At 34.9% G+C, this 26,937-nt stretch overlaps 2 protein-coding genes across 8 annotated transcripts in view; both read left to right on the top strand.

The window, feature by feature from the left end:
- Positions 1-26,659, top strand: part of LOC306865113 (C-C motif chemokine 8-like) — a 29,692-nt gene extending 3,033 nt beyond the window's left edge. Inside the window, exons 1-4 of one of the 6 annotated variants that reach the window (XM_079409487.1) lie at positions 17,725-17,849; positions 17,937-18,057; positions 18,162-18,236; positions 18,361-19,232. In XM_079409487.1, the coding sequence (XP_079265613.1) occupies positions 17,774-17,849; positions 17,937-18,057; positions 18,162-18,236; positions 18,361-18,397 (309 nt within the window). In that variant the 5' untranslated portion in view covers positions 17,725-17,773 and the 3' untranslated portion in view covers positions 18,398-19,232. Of the gene's footprint in view, positions 1-17,724; positions 17,850-17,936; positions 18,058-18,161; positions 18,237-18,360; positions 19,391-22,332; positions 22,376-24,692; positions 24,798-24,901; positions 24,977-25,100 lie in introns of those variants that run through there. The other 5 variants (XM_079409489.1, XM_079409488.1, XR_013783840.1 and 2 more) reach the window with 5 other exon arrangements.
- Positions 173-2,031, top strand: ccl34b.4 (chemokine (C-C motif) ligand 34b, duplicate 4). 2 transcript variants are annotated; one of them, XM_079409046.1, is made up of 4 exons: positions 173-383; positions 1,360-1,486; positions 1,561-1,628; positions 1,719-2,031. In XM_079409046.1, the coding sequence occupies exons 1-4, from the start codon at positions 305-307 to the stop codon at positions 1,739-1,741; spliced, it is 297 nt and encodes a 98-aa protein (XP_079265172.1). In that variant the 5' UTR covers positions 173-304; the 3' UTR covers positions 1,742-2,031. The 2 variants fall into 2 exon arrangements, with proteins under 2 accessions (XP_079265172.1, XP_079265173.1); XM_079409047.1 differs by lacking the exon at positions 173-383 and adding an exon at positions 625-766.
- Positions 26,660-26,937: the final 278 nt, after the last annotated feature.

Here is a 26,937-nt window from a genome sequence, read left to right as displayed (position 1 = left end):
CCCTAAACTAATTTCATGTATTGTGACCTGTTTTGCATTTTCTTACTAGGGGGGATAGTAGTTTCTCATAAATTATGCTGATGGGTAAAACTGACTGTTTTGTGGGTGAGAGGTGTGAATTCTATGATAACTTGATGCAATGGTTTCAAAAGGGTGGTGGTAAGTTTGTGACGCATTACTTCCATCTGACTGCTACTGCACTGTATCTCTTAAAAGACCTCCACATAATAACTCACCCACATAATCAACAAAATCAACTAACTGACCAAAAAGCAAATAACCTTTGATCTGGACACCAAGAGCCATGGCCTGGACTTCTAGATTAATCACCATTGCTGTTCTGATCGCTCTCATGGGATGTTTCACTGGTGCACAAGGCAACTGTAAGTAACTTAACATGCAACGCACAATATCTCAATATCAAAGTCGGTGTCACTGTCTCTTCATGTTGCACTAATAATGAGAAACCTTAAGGAGAGCTCTAAATCTTCAGGATATAATACTGCTGTAATCATGAATTTGACTTTTGTCACATGGGGCCTGCAGGCTACCTCTTACTGGTTAGAGATGTAAAGGGAGTGAATATCCTGCCTTGATAAATAGCATTAAAAAGGCCCAGTCTATATAGCACCTTCAAAACAGAAGCTAGCCTGCAAACATCTTCCTCTTGTGGTTATCTGAATATTTTACACCAACATCATGCAGCTCTGCTGGAAATTAGCTCTGATGATGATGGTTCTTGTGTGTGTTACTGCACAAGCCAACTGTAAGTTTTGGGATTTTTTTTAATACCAGATTTGTATTTCTATAACGCCTTTTGTTTTGATTATTATGGATCTTTCGATTTGAATAAACGTTTTTTTTACATTTATACTCAGATTTTGCATTTTGGATTCATTAAATTCACAGCAATATGTTATCAGACTAGTATTGATGTTTAAAGGCCTAATCTACCCAAAAATGCAAATTTGGTTATCATTCTGTGGAAGACAAAATATATTTTAAAGAATTTTGGTAGCTAAACAGTTTCGGTTCCCATTAACTTCCATTGTATGGACCAAAAATATTATATAAAAGTCAATGGGAAACGAAACTGTTTAGCTACCAAAATTCAATATCTTCTTTTGTCTTCCACAGAAGAAATAAATGCATACAGGTTTGGAAAGACATGAGGGTGACTAAATGATGACAGAATCTCCATTTTTGTGTGGAAGATCCTTTTAATGAAGGTGAATCCAGTTTTGTTTTCTTTGAAGGAGCCCTTATCAAGATCACGATCATCTCATTTTCACACATATACAGTATGCACACAATATAATTAGCCTACAGTGGAGATTTCAATTTCAATCTCTCTTTCAGATCGTCGTCCCACTCGTGTTGGAGTGAACTGCTGTAAAGAGGTGTCAAAAGGAAGAATCCCTGCCTCAATTAAACTGGTTGGATACAAACATCAGAATGCCCTGAGTCCATGTGTGGATGCTGTAATGTAAGCTCTCTCTACACAAGTTAATATGCATGATATTGTGTTCATTTCATTTCATGTTTATTTATCTCTTGCAGATTCTACACAGAGAAGGAAAAGTTCTGCTCTGATCCAAATGCGCTCTGGATTAAAAACCGTCAGAAAGGTATAACTAATAATAATGTGATATGTTAATATGATGCTTATGTACTGGTTAAAAAAAAAAAAACTCATAACATGTTAATCTTTTCTCCAGGTCTGAAGGAGATAGTGGACTGAGCTAATGGAGGCCCAGAGGATGCTGAAAATCTATCTATATATTAATAAATATATCTATTAAAAAGAGACTATATAATATGCATGTTTATTTAAGCAAAGAAAAAAAATATTTGATCCTCTTTAGCTTATGTGAATGTTAAGAAATTAATTGCTTTGTTTTATCTGCTTTAAATTTAAAACGCAATTTTTGAAAAATAACCATTCAAACTGTACTTCTTTTCACAAAAACATTCAGACTTTTGGACTGTATTTAATCATATTTAAGCTGACTCATTAAAGAAATAGTTCACAAAAAAGGGAAATTCTGTCATTATTTACTCATCCTCGTGTCATGTCATTCCCAAAATGTATGACTTTTTCTCTTGCGCAAGATATTATAATGATAATATAATGTTGCTTGTGAGCCCTTTGAGGCTTTAAAGATTTAATCCACCTCTAACTGAAAGGAAGTAATTAATATTGGGTGAAATATTACTCTGGGTATTGTGTTACAATAATTGCATGTATGCCATCTAGTGGAGAACAGCAGCTAATGCACAGAGCAGGTCATAACGCATGTTATAAATCAAGCAAAGTGTCACCCCTGATTAGACTAACACTGACTAACAACTGGACAAAATAGATTTTATTGGATACATGAACAGAAATATACATGAACAAAGTAACAGCACACCCCAAAACAAGACGTTCAAAAACAACTACACGTATATCTAAAAGTCTTAATAACATTACACAGTTTCTTAAAATTACCTTTAAAAAGTAGCCTACCCTGGCAGCACCATAATAAAGTGGTGGTATCAGATGCTAATCACCTGGTACTTTATAATAAATAAATAAGAAACGTGATTTTGTGTGTTTTTTTGTTTTGTTTTGTTTTGTTTTTTAAGAGTGTTTTTGTTGTCTGTTACTCTTTCAGATGTTACTCAGTGGGTTCCCTGAATGACCCTGCATTTGCAACTGAAAAATAGGCTATTTGGGGACACAGTGTTGTTGCCATTCAAAATTTGAATAAATATTTAGTTTTTCATGCTGCTAAATTCTGTTAACTTTATATATTAATGTATAATCACTCACTTCTTCCATGAGTTATATGCTTAGAATAAGTATCTCAATATAAGCTAAATATCAGTTAATTTTCATATGCTGGTGTGATAAATCACTAATTTCTCTGTCTCCATCTTTCAACAGTTTAACACCCAACGAGCATGGCACAGTCATTTACTGTAGTGTTCCTTGTTGTTCAAACAACAAACAGAAATTCCCATATTTAAGTTTTCACGATTTTCCAGTGGACGCAGAAATACGTGCCCAATGGGTTAGGGCGATCAAAAGAGATGAGGGGCCGAGTTTTAAAATCCTTTGTGGGAGCACCTACATATGCAGCCAGCACTTTTCCCCAGAGGATACATATACAACAGAAAGCGGACGAACTAGGATTAAAAAAAGGAGCAGTACCGTCTAGATTCGCCTGGAATGACTGGGGTAAAGGTAGGTTGAAAGGGAGCATGTTTAGCATTTTTACACAGCTTGCATTAGTCCGTACAAAGTATATTAAATCATCTTGTTGCCTTTAAAATTGTCATTAGGTGTTGTTGCATTTATGATGGTGTGTAAATTTTCAGGGCCGAGAAATGATTATCAAATATCTATAACAATCATGTGTATACATTTATTTCACATCTCTTGGAAGAGGCTCACAAGCTCGAGAGTCAGTTTACCAGAGAGCAAGGAAGAAGTTTAGAGCTGCTGTTCTGGATGTATCTGAGGAGATGCCTGTCCCAGGAAACATGACAGAGGAGGCACTGCCTGTGGGTGAAGTGGCAAAAGATCATGACTATATACCATCCTTCTCCTAGTTAGTATGACAAATAAAAAATAAAAAAAAGTAAAATGTTTTTTCTGTATTGCAGAAAACTTATGTAGCAGTAAATTACTTTGTAACTATAAGGTTAGTAGGATTCAGAACAGCTGTTCTTCTGTGGAAAAAAGTAACCCCATGGACCCATGTGGATTACTTTTATAATAAACTGCACCCGCTTCGTGAACTGGTAGGCAAGGCAAAGCAAAGCAAGGCAAGTTTATTTATATAGCACATTTCATACACAGTGGTAATTCAAAGTGCTTTACATAAAAGAAAGTGAAATAGACATTAAAAATCAATAAAAACATGGAAATAAAAATAATAAAAACAAGGAATTTTAAAATGATATAGAAATTGATTTAAAATGAATTTAAAGAAAATTATTAAATGATTATACATAAAATGAATTGCAGTCAGTTCGGACAAATAGCACAGTGCTCATTCAAATGCACAGTTAAACAGATGAGTTTTGAGTCTTGATTTAAATGTGGCTAATGTTTTAGCACATCTGACCTCTTCTGGAAGCTGGTTCCAACTGCAGGCCGCATAATAGCTAAATGCAGACTCCCCTTGTTTTGTGTGAACCCTTGGTATTTCTAACTGACTCGATCCTAATGATCTGAGTGGTCTGTTCGGTTTATATTCAGTGAGCATATCAGCAATATATTTAGGCCCTGGGCCATTGAGTGATTTATAGACAAGTAAAAGTACTTTAAAATCAATCCTAAATGTAACTGGAAGCCAGTGTAAGGACCTGAGGACTGGTGTGATATGCTCAGATTTTCTGGTTCTAGTCAGAATCCTGGCAGCAGCGTTCTGGATGAGCTGCAGTTGTCTAATGGTCTTCTTGGGAAGGCCGGTGAGGAGACCATTACAGTAATCCACCCTGCTGGTGATAAAGGCATGAACAAGTTTCTCCAAGTCTTGACTGGAAACAAAACATCTAATTCTTGCAATGTTTTTGAGATGATAATATGCTGATTTAGTTACTGCTTTGACATGACTACTGAAACTAAGGTCTGTCTCCAGAATCACCTCAAGATTTCTGACTTGATTTTTAGTTGTTTGACCCCTAGAGTCAAGGTATGCATTCACCTTGAGAACTTCATCTTTGTTTCCAAATGCAATGACTTCAGTTTTCTCCTTGTTTAACTGAAGAAAGTTCTGGCACATCCAACTGTTAATTTCATCAATGCATTGGCAGAGGGTGTCAATGGGGATGTAGTCATTTGGAGATAAGGCTAGGTAAATCTGGGTATCATCAGCATAGTTGTGATAGGCAATTTGGTTCTTCATCATTATCTGACTTAGTGGGAGCATATACAGGCTAAACAAGAGCGGTGCAAGAATTGAGCCTTGTGGGACTCCACATGTCATCGCCGTCCACTTAGACTTATGCTCTCCTATACTCACATAATAACCTCTCCCTTCTAAGTATGATCTGAACCATTTGAGTGCCATCCCAGAAAGACATCCCCGACCCAGTTTTCCAGTCTCTCTAAGAGTATGTAATGATCGACAGTGTCAAACGCAGCACTAAGATCTAGTAGTACCAGCACTGATATTTTGCCAGAATCAGAATTGAAGCGAATATCATTTATTATCTTAACGAGTGCTGTCTCTGTGCTGTGATGTGCTCGGAAACCAGATTGAAAATTGTCCAGATATCCATTTGACTTTAAGTAGTTGTTCAGCTGATTAAAAACTACCTTTTCAATAATCTTACCTATGAAAGGAAGATTTGATATGGGGTGGTGATGGCACAGTGGATAAGACACATGCCTTTGGTGTGAGAGACCCGGGTTCGAATCCACTGTGAGACACCAATGTGTCCCTGAGCAAGACACTTAACCCCTAGTTGCTCCAGAGGCGTGCGACCAGCTAAATGAATAAATGTAAATGTCTATAGTTGCTCAACATGGTGTTATCAAGATTGCGCTTTTTCAGAAAGGGCTTAACAACTGCAGTTTTGAGGGAGTTTGGAAAAGTCCCAGAAAGAAGTGAGGCGTTCACTACTTCTAAGAGATCAGCTTCTAAACAGTTAAGCACATTTTTGAAAAAGGATGTGGGAAGTGTGTCAAGATAGCAGGTTGAAGATTTAAGGTGCTGTACTATTTCTTCCAAAATGTTGTTATCATTTTTTTTTTAAACACACATAGTCACTTCTTTTTGAAATTGCGGTCGAATCTGTGTGACCTCTGCATAACTTGAGGATGTGCCAATCTCCTTTCTGATATTATTGATCTTCTCAGAAAAGAAGGAAGCAAACTTATTGCATTTGCTGTCGGAGAGCATTTCCCTGGGAATCTGACTTGGGGGGTTTGTCAGTCTCTCAACAGTTGCAAAAAGAGTGCGAGTGTTGTTTAAGTTACTGTTTATAAGGTTTGAAAAGTAAGTCTGTCTAGCTGTGGCTAGTTCCACATTGAAAGCATGAAGGCTGTCTTTATAGATGCTATAGTGGATTTCGAGTTTCGTCTTCCGCCACATCTGCTCAGCTTTTCTGCATTGTCTTTTCATACTCTGAACTGCTGTTGATTTTCTCCAAATTGATTTCTGTTTCCCCGTCTTCTTGCTGACCTTTATCGGGGCAATATCATCAATAACATTCTTAATTTTTGAGTTAAATGACTCCAGGAGAAGATCAACAGGGTCTGCAGAAATGCTTGGTGTTAATGACATTGCCTTCATAAATAGCGCACTTGTGTTCTCGTTAATGCATCTCTTACTGATAGAGACAGATCTAGATTCAGTGGTGACTGAGATCAATATATCAAAGAAAATACAGAAGTGATCAGATAGTGCTACATCCTTAATAACAATGGATGAAATGTTTAGACCTCTACTGATGAGTAAATCTAGAGTGTGTCCACTATTGTGTGTGGGTCCATGCACATGCTGACTCAGGTCAAAAGTGTTTAAAATAGTTATAATTTCTTTTGTAGTTTTGATTTCTGCATTATCTATGTGAATATTAAAATCCCCTGCAATAGCAAAACAGTCAAACTCTAAGGAAATAATTGATAACAGTTCAGTGAACTCATCAACAAAGGCTGGAGAATATTTTGGAGGCCTGTAAATAATGATAAACAGGGTGCGTGGAGCACCTTTCAGCACAATACCTAGGTGTTCAAAAGACAAATACTGACCAAATGACACTTGCTTGCACTGATAAACATCTTTAAACAGAGCAGCTCCACCTTCACCTCTCCTAACAGTCCTGCAGACACTTATACAATTAAAGTTAGGAGGGGCTGTTTCATTAAGGACTGTTGCACTGCAGCTGTCTTCTAACCATGTTTCATTTAGAAACATAAAATCCAGGTTGTTTGTGGATATTAATTCGTTGATCAGAAATGATTTATTTTTAAGTGAGCGAATATTTAAAAATGCTAACTTGATGGAATTACATTTTGTCTCTACAGCAGTCTTGGATAGAGGAATTAGTGGCACACAGGTGTGTAGGTTAACAAATATGTAGGTTAAATGTAATAAAGAAATAAGCAGAGATGTCTAGAGGTTTTACCAAATGTTGTCTGTGATACAATTGTATGTGTTATTTCAAAGTCACCAAAGACTACAAGTGGACTGCCATCCACAGAGAATGAGGATAGCAGCCACCCAGCTCCTATATAAAGGTGCCCAGTTGACCTGGAAGGCGATAAATCATTAAAATATGGAGTTTAACAGGAGCTGTTACCATAATAGCATGAAACTCATATAATAACTCAAATAAAACTCAAATAATTTTTATTGCAACCTGATGGGGCGTGTGAGAGAAAGGGAAGTTGTTAGAGAGAACAGCAGAGGTTGCGAAGTCTTCTGGACGAATCCAGGTCTCAGTCAAGCCCAAGATACTAAGAGTAGACTGAGAAGCAATGGCCAGAATGAAGTTTGTTGACAGCTGGCTGACAATGCAGAGACCCACAGAAAATGACAGAGATGCAGCAGAAGTGTTGCAGATAGGATGCAGCTTAGCAAGATTGCATTGTCATCTGCATGTGATGTTAAAGCCATTACATATTATATTTTTATATATTTATTTATTTTTTACCTTTATATGTTTACTATTGAAATGTTGTTGCTGTATGCATTTGTCAATTTTATTTAATTTCTGTATTTTCTTAAATGGATATGTATAGAGTATTTACAGAGAGTTAACTTTTAGTTTTAGTTACTTTTTCTTATTTGTAAGTCACTTTGGATAAAAGCGTCTGCTAAATGACTAAAAGTAAAAGTAAGTAAAGCATTGTTGAGAGAGAACAATAATATACAAGAAAAATAAGTCACCTACATCTTGCATGGTCTGAAGGTGAGTAAATTAACAGTGAACTATTCCTGTTAGTCACTTGCTTCATTCCTGAATGAATCAGCCATTTGCAAAGATTGATTGAATGAATAATTCAGGCAAATAGTGCAACAGTGTTTTTAAGAGTGTACCAATAAAAGTATACTAAAAGCATACCAAAAGTATATACTCTGCTTTCAATCTGTAGGGTAGACTGAGTACAGTAGAGACACTCTCTGCTTTGTTCATCACTACAGAAAAACTAGAAGCTGAAATGAAGTGATTTTTCACGTGATATTTCTTTTGTTTGTGTACTAAAATATAAATTGATAATACAATCTTAAAAATAAAGGTGCTTCAAAAGGTTATTCAAGCGATGCCATAGAAGAACCATTTTTTGTTCCACCATTCAAATCAAAGGTTCTTTAAAGAACCCTTTCTTGCTTACCTTTTTATAATCTGAAGAACCTTCTTTCACCACAAAGAACCTTTTGTGAAACAGAAAGGGGTTCTTCAGATGTTAAAGGTTCTTTATGGAACCATTTAGACAAAAAGGTTCTTCTATGGCATCGTGAAACACCTTTATTTTTAAGAGTGTAGCCATAAGTAGTTCATATTTTCCACAATTAGCTCATAAACATGAGGCGCAGTTTTATCACAACTGTACCCATATGGTGTACAGTTGAAACAGTAGCATGGTACAGTTGAGACACCCATTCTTAATGCTCTAAAGCTGGCTAACCATTTATAGCAATTGTAATAAATTACAAAATTACAGTTTTAAATAATTACAGTTTAAAAATAGGCCTAAATGGATTTACTTTATTTAATTCAGATTCAGTTAAACAAAACAGGAACAAATATTTAACACTACAAAAATAAATGGAAAACAATACAAATGTAAACATAACAGTAAAAACAACAATATAAATACCTGTATATTCTATAACCCTACCCCTAAACCTACACATCACTCAAATCTGCATTTTTACATTTTCAATCATTCTGTATGATATATAAGCTCGTTTCATCATGGGGACCTAAAAATACTCACATAAGGTGAATTTACTGGTATTACTATACTTGTGGGGACATTTGGTCCCCATAATGTAGGTAATACCAGTACACAAACACACACAGCCTCTGTATGCATTTTATTTTCTATGACTGAACTGTTACTGTATACAGTACATAGAAACCTAAAGGGTGTCTCAACTGTATCCACTTTATCACCTTGTATATTTCTTAAAATGCTATGCTGCATATTTTCTAACATGAATGTTAAAAGGATTAAAAGGATGTTAAAAGGATGTCTATTTTTAGAGCACAGAGTAATGTTTGCAATGATATATGTTAAGTTGGTAACACTTTAGAATAGATAACACTTGTTAACTATTAACTACGACTTTTCCCTCAAATTCTTAATTTGCTGCTTATTAATAGGTAGTTGTTAAGTTTATGTATTGGGTAGGGATGTAGAATACGATCATGTAGAATAAGGCATTAATATGTGCTTAATTATTACTAATACATGGCTAATATTCTAGTAATGTGCATGCTAATAAGCAATTTATAGGTGTAACCGTAAAATAAAGTGTTACAGTTAAGTTTAACAATCATAAAAGAATAATAAGCTATTCATTGTGGAAGGGACATGGTGAAATGAAAATCTCACCTTGGAAAAATAACTTTTGCCAATATCTTCGGAGTGGAAAGACGCACACATTTCAAATTTCCCACGATCAAAGAGAACCCTAATACACGTGTGGAGAAAAAAAATCACGGCTCGGGGTTCTTGTGTACACAAGTTATTTAAGCTGTTTCAACTGTACATGTCTCAAATGTACTCAGTCTACCCTTCTACAATGTATGAATTTCCACTAGCAGGTTTTCTTTATCATTTTTTGTGGACATTGTGTTTTCAGAGCTGATGAGGAACCGGAGCAAACTAAAATCCTATTTGGCTTAATCTGTTCGTCCCATTGTAGTCCTACTAAAGCAGTTAATTCTGTTGCGTATACAGACAATTTGTCACTTAATCTTAAACTTATTTTGTCGTATCTTGTCTTATCTTGGAATGTACACTCTTATACCTACTTGATAGATTGGATCTTTAGATCCATCTGTATAAATAAAAAAAAAATTGTAACTATTACTATATCCTTCTTCAGCTTTTTCCTGGGCCTCCAAAAATCTCACTTCAACAATAGGTTCAGGAATATTCCATACTGGCACACCATTTAATGGCATGTTGGGACAGATTACTTAATTCTCCAGATCACAATCCTTGACCAACTGTTCATATTTCCATCCAAAACTATTTCCCCCATTCGTTTTATATTCCCAACAATCATTCAAAACTGTGCATGCAAGATATCTCTTATCACTACCCTGAACGTTAACCCAGCCAGACCAACTTTTTTTTACTTATTTGACAAGACTCGTATGGTTGAGCGATGTATGTATGTAATTTCCTGCAAAAATCATCCTGCTAGGTCTAAAATATAAATAAAAAAATAAAAAAACACAGTAGACTTACCATAGTGAATCAGGGACAAAAACACATTCTGGAAGAAGGATTGATGACGTATAGACTCATTATTTAAAGGAGCACTGCGTAAGTTCTGAAATTTCTAATAGTTACTGACACCAGTGGCCGTTAGAGGAACTGCAGCCAGTCTCATACTCGTTCTCGGTGTGCACTAGAGAAGGCTTTTCTTTTCTTTTATTTTAAGCTTACGAGGAGTTTCCGTGGGTGTCTGTGTTGTGCTGGAGGCTGGTCGCTTCTTTCCATCCGCAGAGTCCATTTCAAACACTAGCGATTGCAGCTGTAGACGAGAACGCGCATGACGTTACATTTTGTGAATTTGCGCGCCAATTCGGACCCGACTCCTCCAGACACAACTGAGCCTACAGGCTGATAGAGGCAACCGTGGTGGACAGTCAAGGTGTCATTCTTCCTATTACATTATGGTTGGCTCATAAATGGACAAATGAAAACTCTATCTTAAGCCCGGCTCACACTGTGCGATTTTGGCCACGATTTGTTCGTCTGAGACAAATTTAGAAAATCCTAAAATCCTAAAATATTCCTATAATCCTAGGCTAAAATCGGTTGTCTAGATCGCTGGTTTGACATGTTCACCGACAGCCGATTAATGGCCGTTGCGATAAATTTTTTCCTCCGATTAAATTCTGGCAGCGTCAGAAGATTTCAGACACTTTCCTGCAGTGTGACATCTCCTACGACGACCGTCAAACCAAGAACCAATAGGAGCACTGAACTTGATGACGCAATTAGCGCGACAACTTCAAACTTCAACTTCGTTATTTGTAAAAACAATATATGTACAAAGTAAAGTTTACTTAAAGTTTATTTATTAAGGGGCAGGATGTTTAAACTCGAATAACAAAATTACCTCAAGTTCGCTCTGTAGAACTGGAAGTCCATAAAGTCCTCGTTTGCCCAGCCATGACTTGCTCCACACACGTCGTCTTTTTCGTTTTTTTTTTTTTTTTAACATCAAGGCATAATAATTAATAAATAATAAAACTAACGCTACACGTTGCTGTTGTTTGCTAGCTACCATTATAGCGAGAGAATGTGGGTCACGTATTGATGACGTAAAACTCCGGACAAGTCTTCTTGAGTACGTCCGTTTTTTTTTTTTTTTTTTTTTTTTTTTTTTTTTTTTTTTGTGGGGGCGGCAACAAGATGGCGAGCTAAGCACATGTAGTTTTCTCGGCTCTTCAGCAATTTTAGAACTTTTCGCTCATATTTCATTTGTTATCATCCCAATTGTTAGTTTTGTTACTGATTCGTCGGAGAGGATTGACATTATGTCGACAAAAAAAGTTTCTAGTCACCCAAAAATAGTTATTCCAGGAAACAAGGCAACAGCTATGAAAGCGTCGGATGTTAATGCCGAACACGAATACGCCATGGAAATTGATCGCGGTGACCACAAGGATAAACGAAAAGAGCCCTCATCCTTACAAAATACCCCAACTAAGATCTCCTCCAAGAAAATGAAAGGTACTGAGGATCTTGAGATTTCCAATGCAGCTCTTCTGGAAGCTTTAACAGCAAGATTTGATCTGTAAGATGGGAAGCTGAGTAGCATTGAAAGTAAGATCACGGAGAATAGTTTGATGATTGTAAACCTATCCAAGGCAGTGGAATTCAACGCGGCGGAAATTAAGGACTGTAAAACCAAGATGAATCTGTTCGATAAACAACTCACCTCTGTTCTCGCATCACATGCAGACCTGACCAATCGTACATCAGAGCTTGAACGCTACAAAAGAAGATGGAACCTCCGAGTGATTGGGATGAAGGAGACCGCAGGTGAAGACATTCGTAAAGAAATCGTCCCACTGTTAGCTGAAATCGCTCCTCACCTGCAACACAAGCTTGATGACATCGTGGATACTGTCCACCGCGTTGGCCCACGGCAAAGGGATAAATCCAGACAGGTGATCATTCAGTTTTGCATGAGGAAATACAGAGATGAGTTCTGGCGCTCCACGAAATCTTCCGATATCTGTAAAGCCAGGGGGATAAAGTTCACTGAGGACTTATCCAAAGGAGATCGAGAGGCTCGTGCTGTGCTGTGGCCGACGATCAGCGAGGCCAGAGCTGCGGGCAAGAAAGCCTACTACCGCGGCCCTTACGGCTACATTGAGGGCACTCGGATCGTCAAAAATAGTTGACTTTGATCACTTGAACTGACTGCATCTACTTTCCTTGTCGAAGAGATGTAAGTGGGATGTTCTGTCATGTTTTGCTGTTGAGCGGGATCTCGTTACGGTGCTTTGTTTAAGGCAGACGTTGTTCTGTGTTCTATAAACATTTTTGTATTACTCTTTTGATTTAAGTTTACATACATAGATTTGGTTTTTCATTTTTTATTTCATTTTATTTATTAGGTTACATTAGATGTTCTCGGTGAAGACATCTTTATCTTTTATTTCTTTAAACGCAAGGGGTCTTCGTAATTCTATCAAAAGAAAAGCCTTTTTTCTTTTTTGTAAAAACAAAGGTGCACATTGTGTATTACTACAAGAAACGCATTCTAAACCTGATGATGTTAAATTTTGGACAAGTCAATGGGGTGACAAAATAGTCTTCAGCCACGCTTCAACACAGTCAGCAGGGGTAGCCATATTATTCAATAACCTCCCTGGAAAAATAATAAAGTCAAGGGCCGACCCGAACGGTCATTGGATTTCAGTTGTTTTAAACATCGACGATGTTCTGTTTATTTTATTTAATGTGTATGGCTACAATAGTACTCCTCTTAACAACGAACTACTACCTGAAATTTCAAATCTTCTGTCTGAATTGAAACTTTTGTACCCAACTGATAATATTGTCATAGGAGGAGATTTCAATATGGTTATGGATGAGACATTAGATCGTTACCCACCTAAATTTAGTAACTCACACCCGAACCTTCATTTCATAAACTTCTGTTTAGATAATAATGTGGTAGATATTTGGAGGGTTGGAAATCCAAATCTAAGACAATTCTCTTGGTTTAAACCAAATGGGATTTCCAAATCCAGAATTGATTACTGGCTAATTTCTTCTAATTTAACTGAATTTATCAAAGACATCTCAATCTCTTCCGCACCCTTAACTGATCATTGCTGTATTTCTTTATCTTTTTGTTCGAATAAAAAAGAATCGCGAAGTAAGGGTTATTGGAAATTTAATTCTGATTTATTAAGACATTGTAGCTTTTGTTCACAAATTCAATCAATGATAAATAAAGCAAAGTTAGATAAAGACCATTCTTCATTCACAAGTAAATGGGAGTACCTAAAACACAAGATTCGGGAACACTCTATACATTTTAGTAAAAATTTGAGTAAAGCTAGAGTGCATTTGGAGGAGGAATTAACAAGAGAGTTAAATAATTTATGTAATAGAAGTGAAATGGATGATGAAACTAAACTAAAAATTTTATCTTTACAATCTAAAATTGACAATTTGTATATTCAAAAAGCCAAAGGAGCTTATGTGAGATCTAGAGCAAGATGGATAGAGAAAGGGGAAAAAAACAATAGTTATTTTTGTAGACTCGAAAAAAGGCGACAGGAAAAAAATACTATAAATTCCCTTTTTGTTAATGGAATTATAAATGATTGCCCAAAAATAATTTCTTCTGAGATCTTTAAATTTTATAGCACTTTATATAGCTCAAATTTCTCTGCACAGGATTGTAATGTTTTTTTTGATAGAATACATAATGATATACCACAGATTGGCGAAGATTTTAAAGATTTATGTGAGGCGGACATTAAAATTGAGGAAATTGATAAAGCTATAGATAAATTATCCTCAGGCAAATCTCCCGGACCTGACGGTCTGACTCCTGAATTTTATAAATTTTTTAAGGAAGATTTGAGGGATTTATTGTTTCAAATCTTTATTGAATGTGTACACAATAATGCACTTACTTCAACTATGAAGCAAGGTCTGATTACTCTAATACCCAAGCCAGGCAAGGATGCTAGACAAATAGATAATCTGCGGCCCATTACTCTTCTTAACTGTGATTATAAGATTTTAGCTCACATATTTGCTAATAGATTAAAGGAAGGATTAGACCAAATAATAAGTGAATCACAATCTGGTTTTATGAAAGGCAGATCAATACATAATAATATTAGGTTAGTTTTAGATATTTTAGATTATCATGAATGGATTGAGGATGATGGTTACATTTTGTTTTTGGATTTTAGAAAAGCATTTGACACCATTGAACACAGTTTCATATTTGATTCTCTTAGTAAATACGGTTTTGGCAACAATTTCATATCTTTTGTTAAAATGTTATATAAAGACATTAATAGTTCTATATCACTATTGCATGGGACATCTCAGAGATTTAATATTACGCGAGGAATTAGGCAAGGCTGTCCCATTTCCCCTTTCCTATTCATCTTGGCTGTAGAAATGCTTGCTATTTTGATCAATAATGACAATAGTTTTGACAAACTCAGTGTATTTGGAAGACACATTTCTATTAGTCAGTTGGCAGATGATACAACTTTTTTTTTAAAAGATAAACATCAAATTGATAGAGCTATTCAATTAGTTAGTTTCTTCTCCAAAGCTTCTGGTTTGCATTTAAATATAAACAAATGTGAATTGATTGCAATTCATAACAGTGAATTAGACTCTTTATGTAATATCCCAGTTAAAACTTCTGTAAAATACCTGGGCATTACTATTACTAAAGATAATAATCATAACATTCAGGAAAATTTTGTAAACAAATTTCTAAAAGCAAAATTAATTCTCAATAGCTGGTTACAAAGAGATGTCTCAATCTTTGGAAGAATCTTATTAACCAAAATTGAATTTCTATCTAGATTTGTTTACCCAGCCTCTTCACTTGCTATCCCTCTTCATTTAATAAAGGAATATAACAGCACAATTTTAAATTTTATTTGGAAAAATAGGCATCACTATATAAACAAAAGTGATTTGATTCGCAGCTTTGAAGATGGAGGTATGAATGTTATTGACTTGGAAACATTGAACAATGTCTTAAAAACTCAATGGTTAAGATCATTTCTTCACAACACAAACAGTATATGGTTTACAATATCGTCTTCAGTGTTTGGGAAAATAGGTGGTCTCGAATTTTTAATCAAATGTGATTTTGAATTGTCTAAGCTACCTCTCAAATTGTCTCTTTTTCATCAACAGGTTTTGTTGTGTTGCAAACTAGCCTTTTCTCACAATTTCAGTCCTCACAAGACTTGTCTGTGGAACAATCGTTTTATTTTACATCGCAATAAGTCTTTATTTTATGAGAGTTGGTTTAAATATAATATTCTTTCTTTATTGGATATGATGGATAACCATGGTGACATTCTAAGTTACAATGATTTCTGCTTGAAACATGGTTTTGTGTGTCATCCTAAAGAGTTTTATACAGTCGTAAATGCCATTCCTAAAAATGTGGTATTGTTGCTCAAAGGAACTCTTTCTCATTATTCTGTGGTATTTTCTCTTCCGTCTCTGAGATTGGATACGTTATCTATTAGAGATCAAAAATGTACCAACAAATTTATAAGAAGTATTTTCATTAATAGACTTTATCCAAATCGACTCAGACGTCACCATATTTTTAAAGGTTTTGACTCAATGGAATTAAAAGAAATTAGAATAAGCTACCTCTCTTTTCCAATCTTCCCAAAAGTAAAAGAACTTCAATTTAAAATAATGAATGATATATATCCATCGAAAGAATTCCTTAGATCAAAATTTCACATTGAGGAAAACTCGTGTCAATTTTGTGAAAGTGACATTGAAACCACTGAGCATATTTTTTTCAACTGTATTCATTCAAAGCTGTTTTGGTCTCAATTGAATGACAGATTGTCTTGTGTTAATATCCATATTAACCTTCTTAACTATAAACCAATTAAGTTTGGAGTATTTAGAAAAGATTGTATGCAACACTATTTAGTTAATAACCTTATTTGTTGTGGTAAATTTTTTATTCATAAGTGTAGATTTTTGAAAAGCACCCCTTCTTTACCTCATTTCATAAATGAGCTTAGAATTATTGCTTCTTCTCTACATACACTTAAAAGTAATAAAGCTATTACATTAGCTAATTTTTTCAACCAATTTAGTGACTCATAATATATTGTAACCCCTTCTGTATTTTCTTTTTATTTATTTGTTTTATTTATTTATTTTGTTTATTTCTAAATCATATTTAATTATTGATGTTAATGATGTACAATGTATATAACTTAGTTGTGTCTGCCTTGTATATGAAATTATGATTTTTTTCTGTCTTAAGTTTGTTCAGTTAAAGCCTATTTTGCTTGTACATTTTTTGATTTTCATAATAAAAAAAAAAAAAAAAAAAAAAAAAAGTACGTCCGTTTTTGTCGCGTCTTGACTGTCGTACAGTCTGACATTAAGACAACTGAGATCCTACAGTCTGACATGGGGATCATGTTCGTACAGTGTGACAAGCAACAATCGCAAAATACTTTTAAAAATCGCAGTGTGAGCCCGGCTTTAAAGATTTTTTTAAGTAAAAACCTACACATAGCCCCTTTAAATTGTTGATTTTGAACAAAAAAGTTACAGTGTAAATTCAGCAATTGAGACCTTATTGTAAAGTGTTGCCCATATTTTAATATATTTTTATACACTGTTTTTTAAAATCAGCCTTCCATTCGTGGATGTGTTCCAATGACCATGTTCCAATATGTCAGTAAAGGATGCCATCATGACAAACTCAAACTGTGTCTTGCATTTCAGAAGAATCTGACAGTATGAGCATCTAAGCGTGGCAATATTGTGAAATGGAAAAACTTGACCTGCATGCCATCCCACCAGCTGCAAAACTCCCCAACAAACCTCAATCAGCTCTTCCTTGATAATTTTGCTTCATTTGACAACTGGCCGGCCTTACAAGATATAATACATTAAAAAAAACAATGTTGATTTGCTTAATTGTCCTATTGGCATATTAAAAATAAAATGCTTTTTCAGCATACACTGAATATATATCAGTTAAATGACTGTCAGCAAGGTTAGAAATTAAATATCATTCGAGATTCCCCCATCGACATTTACATATATTAATTTAGCACTTGACATTTACACCTACTATTACAAATGAAATCACTCCCAATATAAACTACACGGAAAGCCAGATATAAGTAGTGATAAAACAGAAAAATGATGAAATCATCTACAAAAATAAACGTGGCCGCAATGGACAGGATGCAGCCCATGCAGTTTAAGTTCCTCCTTATTGACTATTTAAGGCAACTAATAAGTGTCTTGATTTTATTCTCTCTGATACCAGAAGTGAGAGTTGAAGATCGACTGTCTGTGACAATGGAGACACGAAGGATCCTCATGAGGAGTTTGGCTGTTGCGGTGGTCATTGCATCTGTGATCTGGACTACAACAGGTGAAGAGCTTTAACTGTTTATACATTATTAAATCTGATGGAATGATGCAGAATATTGAGGTTTATTTGGTTCCTCTATCTTAGCAGAAGAACACAAGATGAGGCCGAGGGACTCATGTTGTTATAAAGTCTCAACTGCAGAGGTGACTGATCACATCATCAATGTCACATTACAACGTGAAAGTCCTCCATGTGTGAAGGCCGTCATGTAAGAATCACAGTTCCTCTCTAAAGAAAACATGTCATGATTAGACATCAACAGCATCTGATGTTATATTTCTGTGTTTTCAATGTTTTTATTCTCTTTGACAGCTTTGAGACGGAGCGGGGACGTTTCTGCAGTGATCCCAGACAACGATGGGTGCGGGAGAAAGTTAAGCAGTTTTTGTAAGTTAAACTCATCAAGTATGCTGAAACATAGCAACATAAAAAGCTTATGCAGTGTTTTGTGGTGCATTTAGTATAGTATTCCTGTATTCATGCTGTTTTATTTTATTTGTTGTTTTTACAGCAATCTCAAAAAAACACCCACCAACATCAGCTATTAGTGACTGAGCTCGTGTGGGAGAATCTACACAAGCAACTGTCAGCTTATTATGAATCATGAACGTCTAAAAGTAATGAGAACACATCTCTAAGAAGTTACACATTTTAAAACTATTTTTAAAATTTTAAACATGAGAAAAATGACATTTAGCTGTTGTATTTGTAAAATGTTTGTAACTTATACATATTTCAATTGAATATTTAAAATATTGTGTATATTGTCAAATACATGTAGTGCAATTTGACAGTGACAGTTCAGAAACTTATTCAGAAACTGAATTATAGTGAAACTGTTTTAAAAGTGGTTTAAATAAAATATCACTATATATTATATTTCACAATGAAATATATTTCACACAATGTGGTATTGGACTGTCAATAAGGCTGACACAAGTCTGAGTGAATTTTAGACTGATTTGTTTGAGAACATCTGGAATTTTTGTCATTTGATGAAGCAAATGAACAACTGCAATCTGGAACAACAAATAAACTGAGCAGCATCTACTGGTTTTGCTTGTGGCTGATGTTTCTGAATGTGTTCAAGAGGTCCTTCCTCAAACACGAAGACATCTTTTCTCTTTAGCATCTTTATTCTTTTCTTCACGGATGGTTGCAGGTTATATTTATTGCTATGTATTGTACCTTGTACTACTGATTATGTATATTTCATCCATTATCAAATGTTAAAGTGCATGAGTAAGTTGGTACAGTATGAACCTGGGTGCTGACAGTGAGAGTCTTTTTTCCACATATTCATGTATGTTTGACTTCTCTGCTTAATTTACATCAGTACCAAAATATCATCAAGCCACATTATATTAAAGACATAATAGTTGGACATTCCTTGAACTTGTATTTTTATATCCCAGGGGTTAATTTGTATTCAACAGATTTACTTTTTTTCCCCGTCATATGAAGGTAAAGTCTGTCCAGTGTACTGTTCATCTGAAGAAGTTTTCTGTATAGATTTTTCTCTCTTAAATTGTATATTTTACCGTAATACTCTTTAACTATTCAAATATGAAAACTAATAATAATAAATGTAAATGTAAATAATAATATTTTATTCCAATTTATTCCATTTTCAACACCCTAATTTCCTCCACTGAATGATATTAAAAACAATACATAATGTGAGATGTGGTGGAAATGGGAATGAAATGTTTGAAATGTTTTTCTGAAAAAAAAAAAAAAAATCAGAACCAAAAGTCCTTATACCATAACTGAAGAAACACCCAGTTTCTCCAATTCAATCTAGTTGCACATCAAAGATTGAACATTTCAACTTCAAGATGTGCATTTTTGCCTAAAATGAATGAAAGAGCTGTTAGTATTTGTGGTCTGTTATTGTATTTTCTTTCAAGGTGGATATTAGTTTGTCATAAATTAAGTTGATGGATAAACTGACTGTATTGTGGGTGAGAGGTGTGAAGGCTTTGAGGATCACTTGTAATGGTTCAAAACGGTGATGGTAAATTTGTGACGCATTATTTCCATCTGACTGCTACTGTACATGTCTTAAAAGACCTCCTCCTATGAACACCATCACTCAAGACTATCTCTAGTGTTCCACTATATCTGCTGCACAGCAGTAACCACAGACTCCAGATAATACCTTTGAAAATGCTTTCATTTAAATTTGGTTTTTGATTACCTCAAGTCATGTGTTCTTATTATTCAGATGTCTAGCCGTCCTGTCCATATGCATCTGTGATTGCCACACACTAACCAAATTTGGCTTGAGTGTTGGGGACATTCAGTAGTCAGTGTGTAGTATCCTGGAATAACCGTTAGGTGTCGTTTTTGTATTGCAAGTGTTGTTCTTACTTGATAAATTAGTTAAAGATTATGTTTTTTGCAGGAGACATGCAGTCTTCGTGTCTGTTGCTGTGATTGCTGCAAACAGAAATATAAAGTGTTGACTTTAACTCAATAGAGCAACATGATTTTTACTGAACACACAAAAGCATATAAATGTTAAGCCTACAAGAAAAATAAATGTTAGTTATAATTCATTACAAAGTTCTTAAAAAAAAAAAATCTATTCTATTAATGTGCTGCTGATAATGAGAAACCTTAGGAAGAGCCCCAAATTTGCTGGATCTCATACTGCTGTGATCATGAATTTGACTTTTGTCACATGGGGTCTGTAGGCAACCCCTCTTACTGGTTAGAGATGTAAAGGAAGTGAATATCCTGTCTTGAAAAACATCATATAAAAAGACCTAGACTAGATAGCACTTACAAAATAGAAGCTATAGCCTCCAGACATCTTCCTCTTGTGGTTATCTGAATATTTTACACCAACATCATGCAGCTCTGCTGGAAATGAGCTCTGATGATGATGATGATTGTTCTTGTGTGTGTTACTGCACAGCAAGACGGCTGTAAGCTTTGGTATTTTTTATTGCTGAATTTGTATTTTATAATGTCTTTTGTTGTGATTATTATAGATTTATACTTATTTTCCATTTATAATTCATTTAATTCACGCATACATTTATAATCCAGTAGTCTAGTGTTGAAAGGAATAATCTACCAAAATAAGACAATTGAAGAACTAAACCATTAAAGAAAAACAGAAATTGTCATTATTTACTCATCATTCTGAATCTATGACTTTTTTGTCTGTGGGATGCTATAATTATGCTTTTTGAGACATTTTAAGGCTTATTAAAAATGTTTAATCCATCTGTAACTGAATGGAAATAATTAATATTGGGTGAAATATTCCTCTGCCATCTAGTGGAGAACAGCACCTAAAGTACAAAGCAGGTAATGCAATGTACCAAATAAAGTGTCAACCCTTGTTTATTGGGCTAGAAGCTAAATAAATGATACATGTTAGGGGGTTCATAAACACACAAAGCCATAAGTAACAAAGTGAACAAAGTAACAACACACCCCCAAAACAAGACGTTCAAAAACAAATACAAGTATCTAAGACTTAGTAAAATGGCACGGTTTCTCAAAATTACCTTTAAAATAGTAGCCTGGCAGCATCATAATACAGTGTTTTACAACACTTTGTGGTCATAAGATGTATTTACCTGCAGAGACGTTCAAAAGACGTTGCACATGCAGGTGTTAAACTGCCCTACAGGTTGTTTTAGCTGATATTAGATAAATAAATACTTATTCCGGGGATCTTTTGGTTATCGGTATCTTGTTACCGTTTGAGAATATCGATCCAAATGATGCCTCCCCAACAATCCTCTTACAGTAGGTGAAGTAAGAGTGGGATGTCAGCTCTTTCTTCATATTTTGCTTCATCTGACAGCTGGTCATTTGACTACAAGATATAATACATTTGAATTACTGAATAAAAAATACAGTTTATTGATACGCTCCTATTGGCATATTAAAAAACAAAGTGTTTTTTCAGGATACACTGAATTTATATTAATTAAATGACTGACAGCAAGGTTAGAAATGAAATATCATCCAAGAAGTTTCTCAAACAGAGTTTCTGACATCTACATTTACATATATTAATTTAGCACATGACATTTACACTTACTATAACAGATGAGTTCACTCACTCCCAATCTATACTACATGGAAGGCAACATATTATGATGAAACTAAATGCGGCCGCTATGGACAGAATGCAGCCAGTTTAAGTTCCGCTTTATTGACTATAAGGTGAACTAGTATGAGTCTTGAATATATTCTCTCTGACACAAGAAGTGAGAGTTGAAGATCGACTGACTGTGACAATGGAGACAAGGATCCTCATGAGGAGTTTGGCTGTTGCGGTGGTCATTGCATCTGTGATCTGGACTACAACAGGTGAAGAGCTTTAATTGTTCATACATTATTCTATCTGATGGAACAATGAAGAATATTGAGGTTTACTTGGTTCTTCTATCTTAGCGGAAGAAAGCATGTTAAACTCATGCTGTAATAGTCTCAGCTGCAGAGGTGACTGACCCCATCAGGTTGCAACGTGAAAGTCCTCCATGTGTGAGGGCCGTCATGTAAGAATCACAGTTCCTCTCTAAAGAAAGCATGTCACAATTAGACAATAACAGCATCTGATGTTATATTTCTGTGTTTTCAATGTTTTCATTTTCTTTGACAGCTTTGAGACGAAGCGGGGAGAGTTCTGCAGTGATCCTAGACCACGATGGGTGCGGGAGAAAGCTACGCAGTTTTTGTAAGTTAAACTCATCAAGTATGCTGAAATATAGTAACATAAAAAGCTTATTTTTAACTTTATTTATTTGTCAGTGTATTCATTTACATCGATAACGCGGAAAAAACTGGTCTATATGCAACGTAGTAACCTAATTCACCTGAGATGAGGCAGCATATAAATATGTCTGTGGAAGGCACTGCCTCCATCGCGATATGATTGGATAAGATCGGTTATGATTGAATGTGATTGGCTCATGCGATAAATCCCGCCTCTTGTTTCCTGCGAGCCCTTGGCCTGAAAGAAGAAAATAGTGGCGTTATTGACGATTTATAAAGTAAGTAAACTCACCCGCTTAAATATCACTGCTAAGAGTCACAAAATAAAACTTGAAATGCTTGAAAACGTGATAACTGTCAGTCAGTGATGAAATAAATAGTCTTCGTGTCTGTGACAGTGTTTACAGGGCTTTTATGACTATGACTCGAATAAGTTAACTATTAAAAAGAATATCTGAACATCAGCTCAATATTAAAAAATAGACTGTCTATTACACTAAGTGCAAATAGTTGGTAGAAGTTATTTACACTAACTCCGCCCATCAATGTAAGGTTACTACAAAATACACCGATTAATAAATAAGTTTACTGGCGGAGATAGTAAAGCTCCTGTTATAATCTTTTGATGCGATATATATATATCTTCTCTGACAAGAAGTGAGAGTTGAAGATCGACTGTCTGTGACAATGGAGACACGAAGGATCCTCATGAGGAGTTTGGCTGTTGCGGTGGTCATATATATATATATATATATATATATATATATATATATATATATATATATATATATATACTGTATACCTGCCTCCTCATTTTACTCCTCCTCAAAACACCGCACGCCACTGGTGCTATTATAGGCAGTAGGCTACAATTTAATGCTCAAAAAATGAATCAACCTTATTTGGACTTGGCCGAGAAACCGGGGAATGCCTTTGTTTGTTTGTTTTTTTTGTTTTTTCTAGATTAAATATGCTCTTTATTTTAGTTGCAGCCATAAAATGACTGGTTTCTTGAAATATTGTAATTATAAATTCTTGAAAATATGTAATTATTCATTGTTATCATTGTGTAACGTAGAAGAATTTGCAAGAAAAAATTATCTCTGCTTTTATTATTTCCATACAGCGTATGCCATTTATGAAGAAAGAAAAAAGTGATAGAAAAAGTAATGGGGGCCTGAGCCCCAGTAGAGCTTTAGATCTAGCAACACCCCTGACGGAAAGCCAGATAAAGTAGTGATAAAACAGAAACATTATGAAGTCATCTACAAAAATAAACGTGACCGCAATGGACAGGATGTAGCCCATGCAGTTTAAAGGGATATTCCACCCCAAAATGCAATTTTTGTCATTAATCACCCCCATGTCCTTCCAAACCCGTAAAAGCTTGGTTCGTCCTCGGAACACAATTTACGAGATTTTAGATGAAACCCGGGAGGGTTGTGACTGTCCCATTGACTGCCAAGTAAATAACACTGTCAAGGCCTAGAAAAGTATTTTAAAAAATCGTCAAATAGAACATCTGCCATCAGTGGTTCAATCTGAATTTTATGAAGCGACGAGAATGCTTTTTGTATGCAAAGAAAATAAAAATAACGACATTTATTCAACAATTTGTCTCCTCTCTGTCTCTCTGTGTCAGTGTAGCACCATTTTGGAGAGCATCCGATGAACACAAAGTGCGTACGCTATTCTCTGTCATCAGTAACGCATGGATACGCTGTTTCCGTTCAAATCAAAGCGTAAATAAACATACAATACGTATCCATGCGTTACTAACTGATTAATGACAAAATTTACATTTTGGGGTGGAGTATCCCTTTAAGTTTGGCATTATTGACTATTTAAGGCGAGCTAGTAAGTGTCTTGAATTTATTATCTCTGACAAGAAGTGAGAGTTGAAGATCGACTGACTGTGACAATGGAGACACGAAGGATCCTCATGAGGAGTTTGGCTGTTGCGGTGGTCATTGCATCTGTGATCTGGACTACAACAGGTGAAGAGCTTTAACTGTTTATACATTATTAAATCTGATGGAATGATGCAGAATATTGAGGTTTATTTGGTTCCTCTATCTTAGCGGAAGAATACAAGATGAGGCCGGGGGACTCATGTTGTTATAAAGTCTCAACTGCAGAGGTGACTGATCACATCATCAGTTTCACATTTCAACGTGAAAGTTCTCCATGTGTGAAGGCCGTCATGTAAGAATCACAGTTCCTCTCTAAAGAAAACATGTCATGATTAGACATCAACAGCATCTGATGTTATATTTCTGTGTTTTCAATGTTTTTATTCTCTTTGACAGCTTTGAGACGGAGCGGGGACGTTTCTGCAGTGATCCTAGACAACGATGGGTGCGGGAGAAAGCTAAGCAGTTTTTGTAAGTTAAACTCATCAAGTACGCTGAAACATAGCAACATAAAAAGCTTATGCAGTGTTTTGTGGTGCATTTAGTATAGTATTCCTGTATTCATGCTGTTTTATTTTGTTTGTTGTTTTTACAGCAATCTCAAAAAAAAAAACACCAACATCAGCTATTAGTGACTGAGCTCGTGTGGGAGAATCTACACAAGCAACTGTCAGCTTATAATGAATCATGAACGTCTAAAAGTAATGAGAACACATCTCTAAGAAGTTACACATTTTAAAACTATTTAAAAATGTAACCCTTTAACTGTCACCGTCCCCTATATAGGACACCTAACTTTACTTCACTATATTACAATAAAATCCTAATGTAATCATGATAAACTATATATCATTGCAAAGGTCCAAGTCTCCTAAATAGATATTTAAGATTTTGGTGTTACAAATTATGTAGGAACAGTAATCGATTAATTTATGACAAGAGTGCACCAAGAGTCTATGATAAATCTACATCACAACAGGAGTTCTGACCTTTGTCACAAAAAGTCTTTATTTCCTTGCCTTTATTCCTATCACATGTTTTTGCAATCATCATATGTTATATACCATTTGAAAGCTTAAAATCTCACAATTCATCCTGTGAAAACCATTTTGAAATCGAACATTGCGTTACCATAGAAATTGTACTTCAAAATATTTTAGCGGTCTCCTCCCCCTTAGCGGGGGTGTCATATTACAAAATGTATAACGGTCTTTTAGAATCAAAACCTTTTATAATCTTGACAAAATACATATCGTTGGAAAGGTCTGAGTCTCAAGATTCCATATTTGGTGTTTATTTTGTTATAGATGTAATATTGAGAGAGAGATTTATAGATTTGTGACAGAAATGCATCAACAAAAAATTAAACGGAGTTTGAATGGCACCCGGTTGCTGTGTTTGGTATAACACCTAAACAAAATTGCATATGAACCTCAATTTTTTTTGTATCAACTTCAAATTTGGAACACAACTTATGTACACATATGTCTTTAATTTTATAGCAATTTTAGATTTTGACCTATTTTTTAAAATATTTATTTTATATAAAATATAATAAAAATAAAATAATAAATTTGTTTTACAGTAAATTTAAACTTCTATAACTTTTTAATAATTATTTTTTTAATGATTTCACTTCTGTAATCTGCTAATTGTCTTCTTTAAAAAGAGACCACCCTTAGGTCTGTATTCAAAAGCGTTCATGAATTATAATAATTAAAATTTGCATAGTGCACTTTTTCGTGAATTTTCAAAAATGGGGATGACAGTATATGAGAAAAATGACATTTAGCTGTTGTATTTGGAAAATGTTTGTAACATGAATATTTCAATATTTAAAATATTGTGTATGTTGTCAAATACATGTAGTGCAATTTGACAGTGACAGTTCAGAAACTTATTCAGAAACTGAATTATAGTGAAACGGTTTCAAAAGTGGTTTAAATAAAATATCACTATATATTATATTTCACAATGAAATATATTTCACACAATGTGGTAATTGACTGTCAATAAGGCTGACACAAGTCTGAGTGAATTTTAGACTGATTTGTTTGAGAACATCTGGAATTTTTTGTCATTTGATGAAGCAAATGAACAAGTGCAATCTGGAACAACAAATAAACTGAGCAGCATCTACTGGTTTTGCTTGTGGCTGATGTTTCTGAATGTGTTCAAGAGGTCCTTCCTCAAACATGAAAACATCTTTTCTCTTTAGCATCTTTATTCTTTTCTTCACGGATGGTTGCAGGTTATATTTATTGCTATGTATTGTACCTTGTACTACTGATTATGTATATTTCATCCATTATCAAATGTTAAAGTGCATGAGTAAGTTGGTACAGTATGTGTTACGGGGCTGACGAGACGTGAGACGTGCGGATCCATATGCAAAGCTTTATTACTAAACATGGTCAGAAAACAGGCAGGGT

Source organism: Barbus barbus (genome assembly GCF_936440315.1).
Source record: "Barbus barbus genome assembly, chromosome: 46".
NCBI lineage: Eukaryota > Metazoa > Chordata > Actinopteri > Cypriniformes > Cyprinidae > Barbus > Barbus barbus.
Note: the sequence above shows the minus strand (reverse complement) of the source record. Positions and strands in the feature narration are given on the sequence as shown.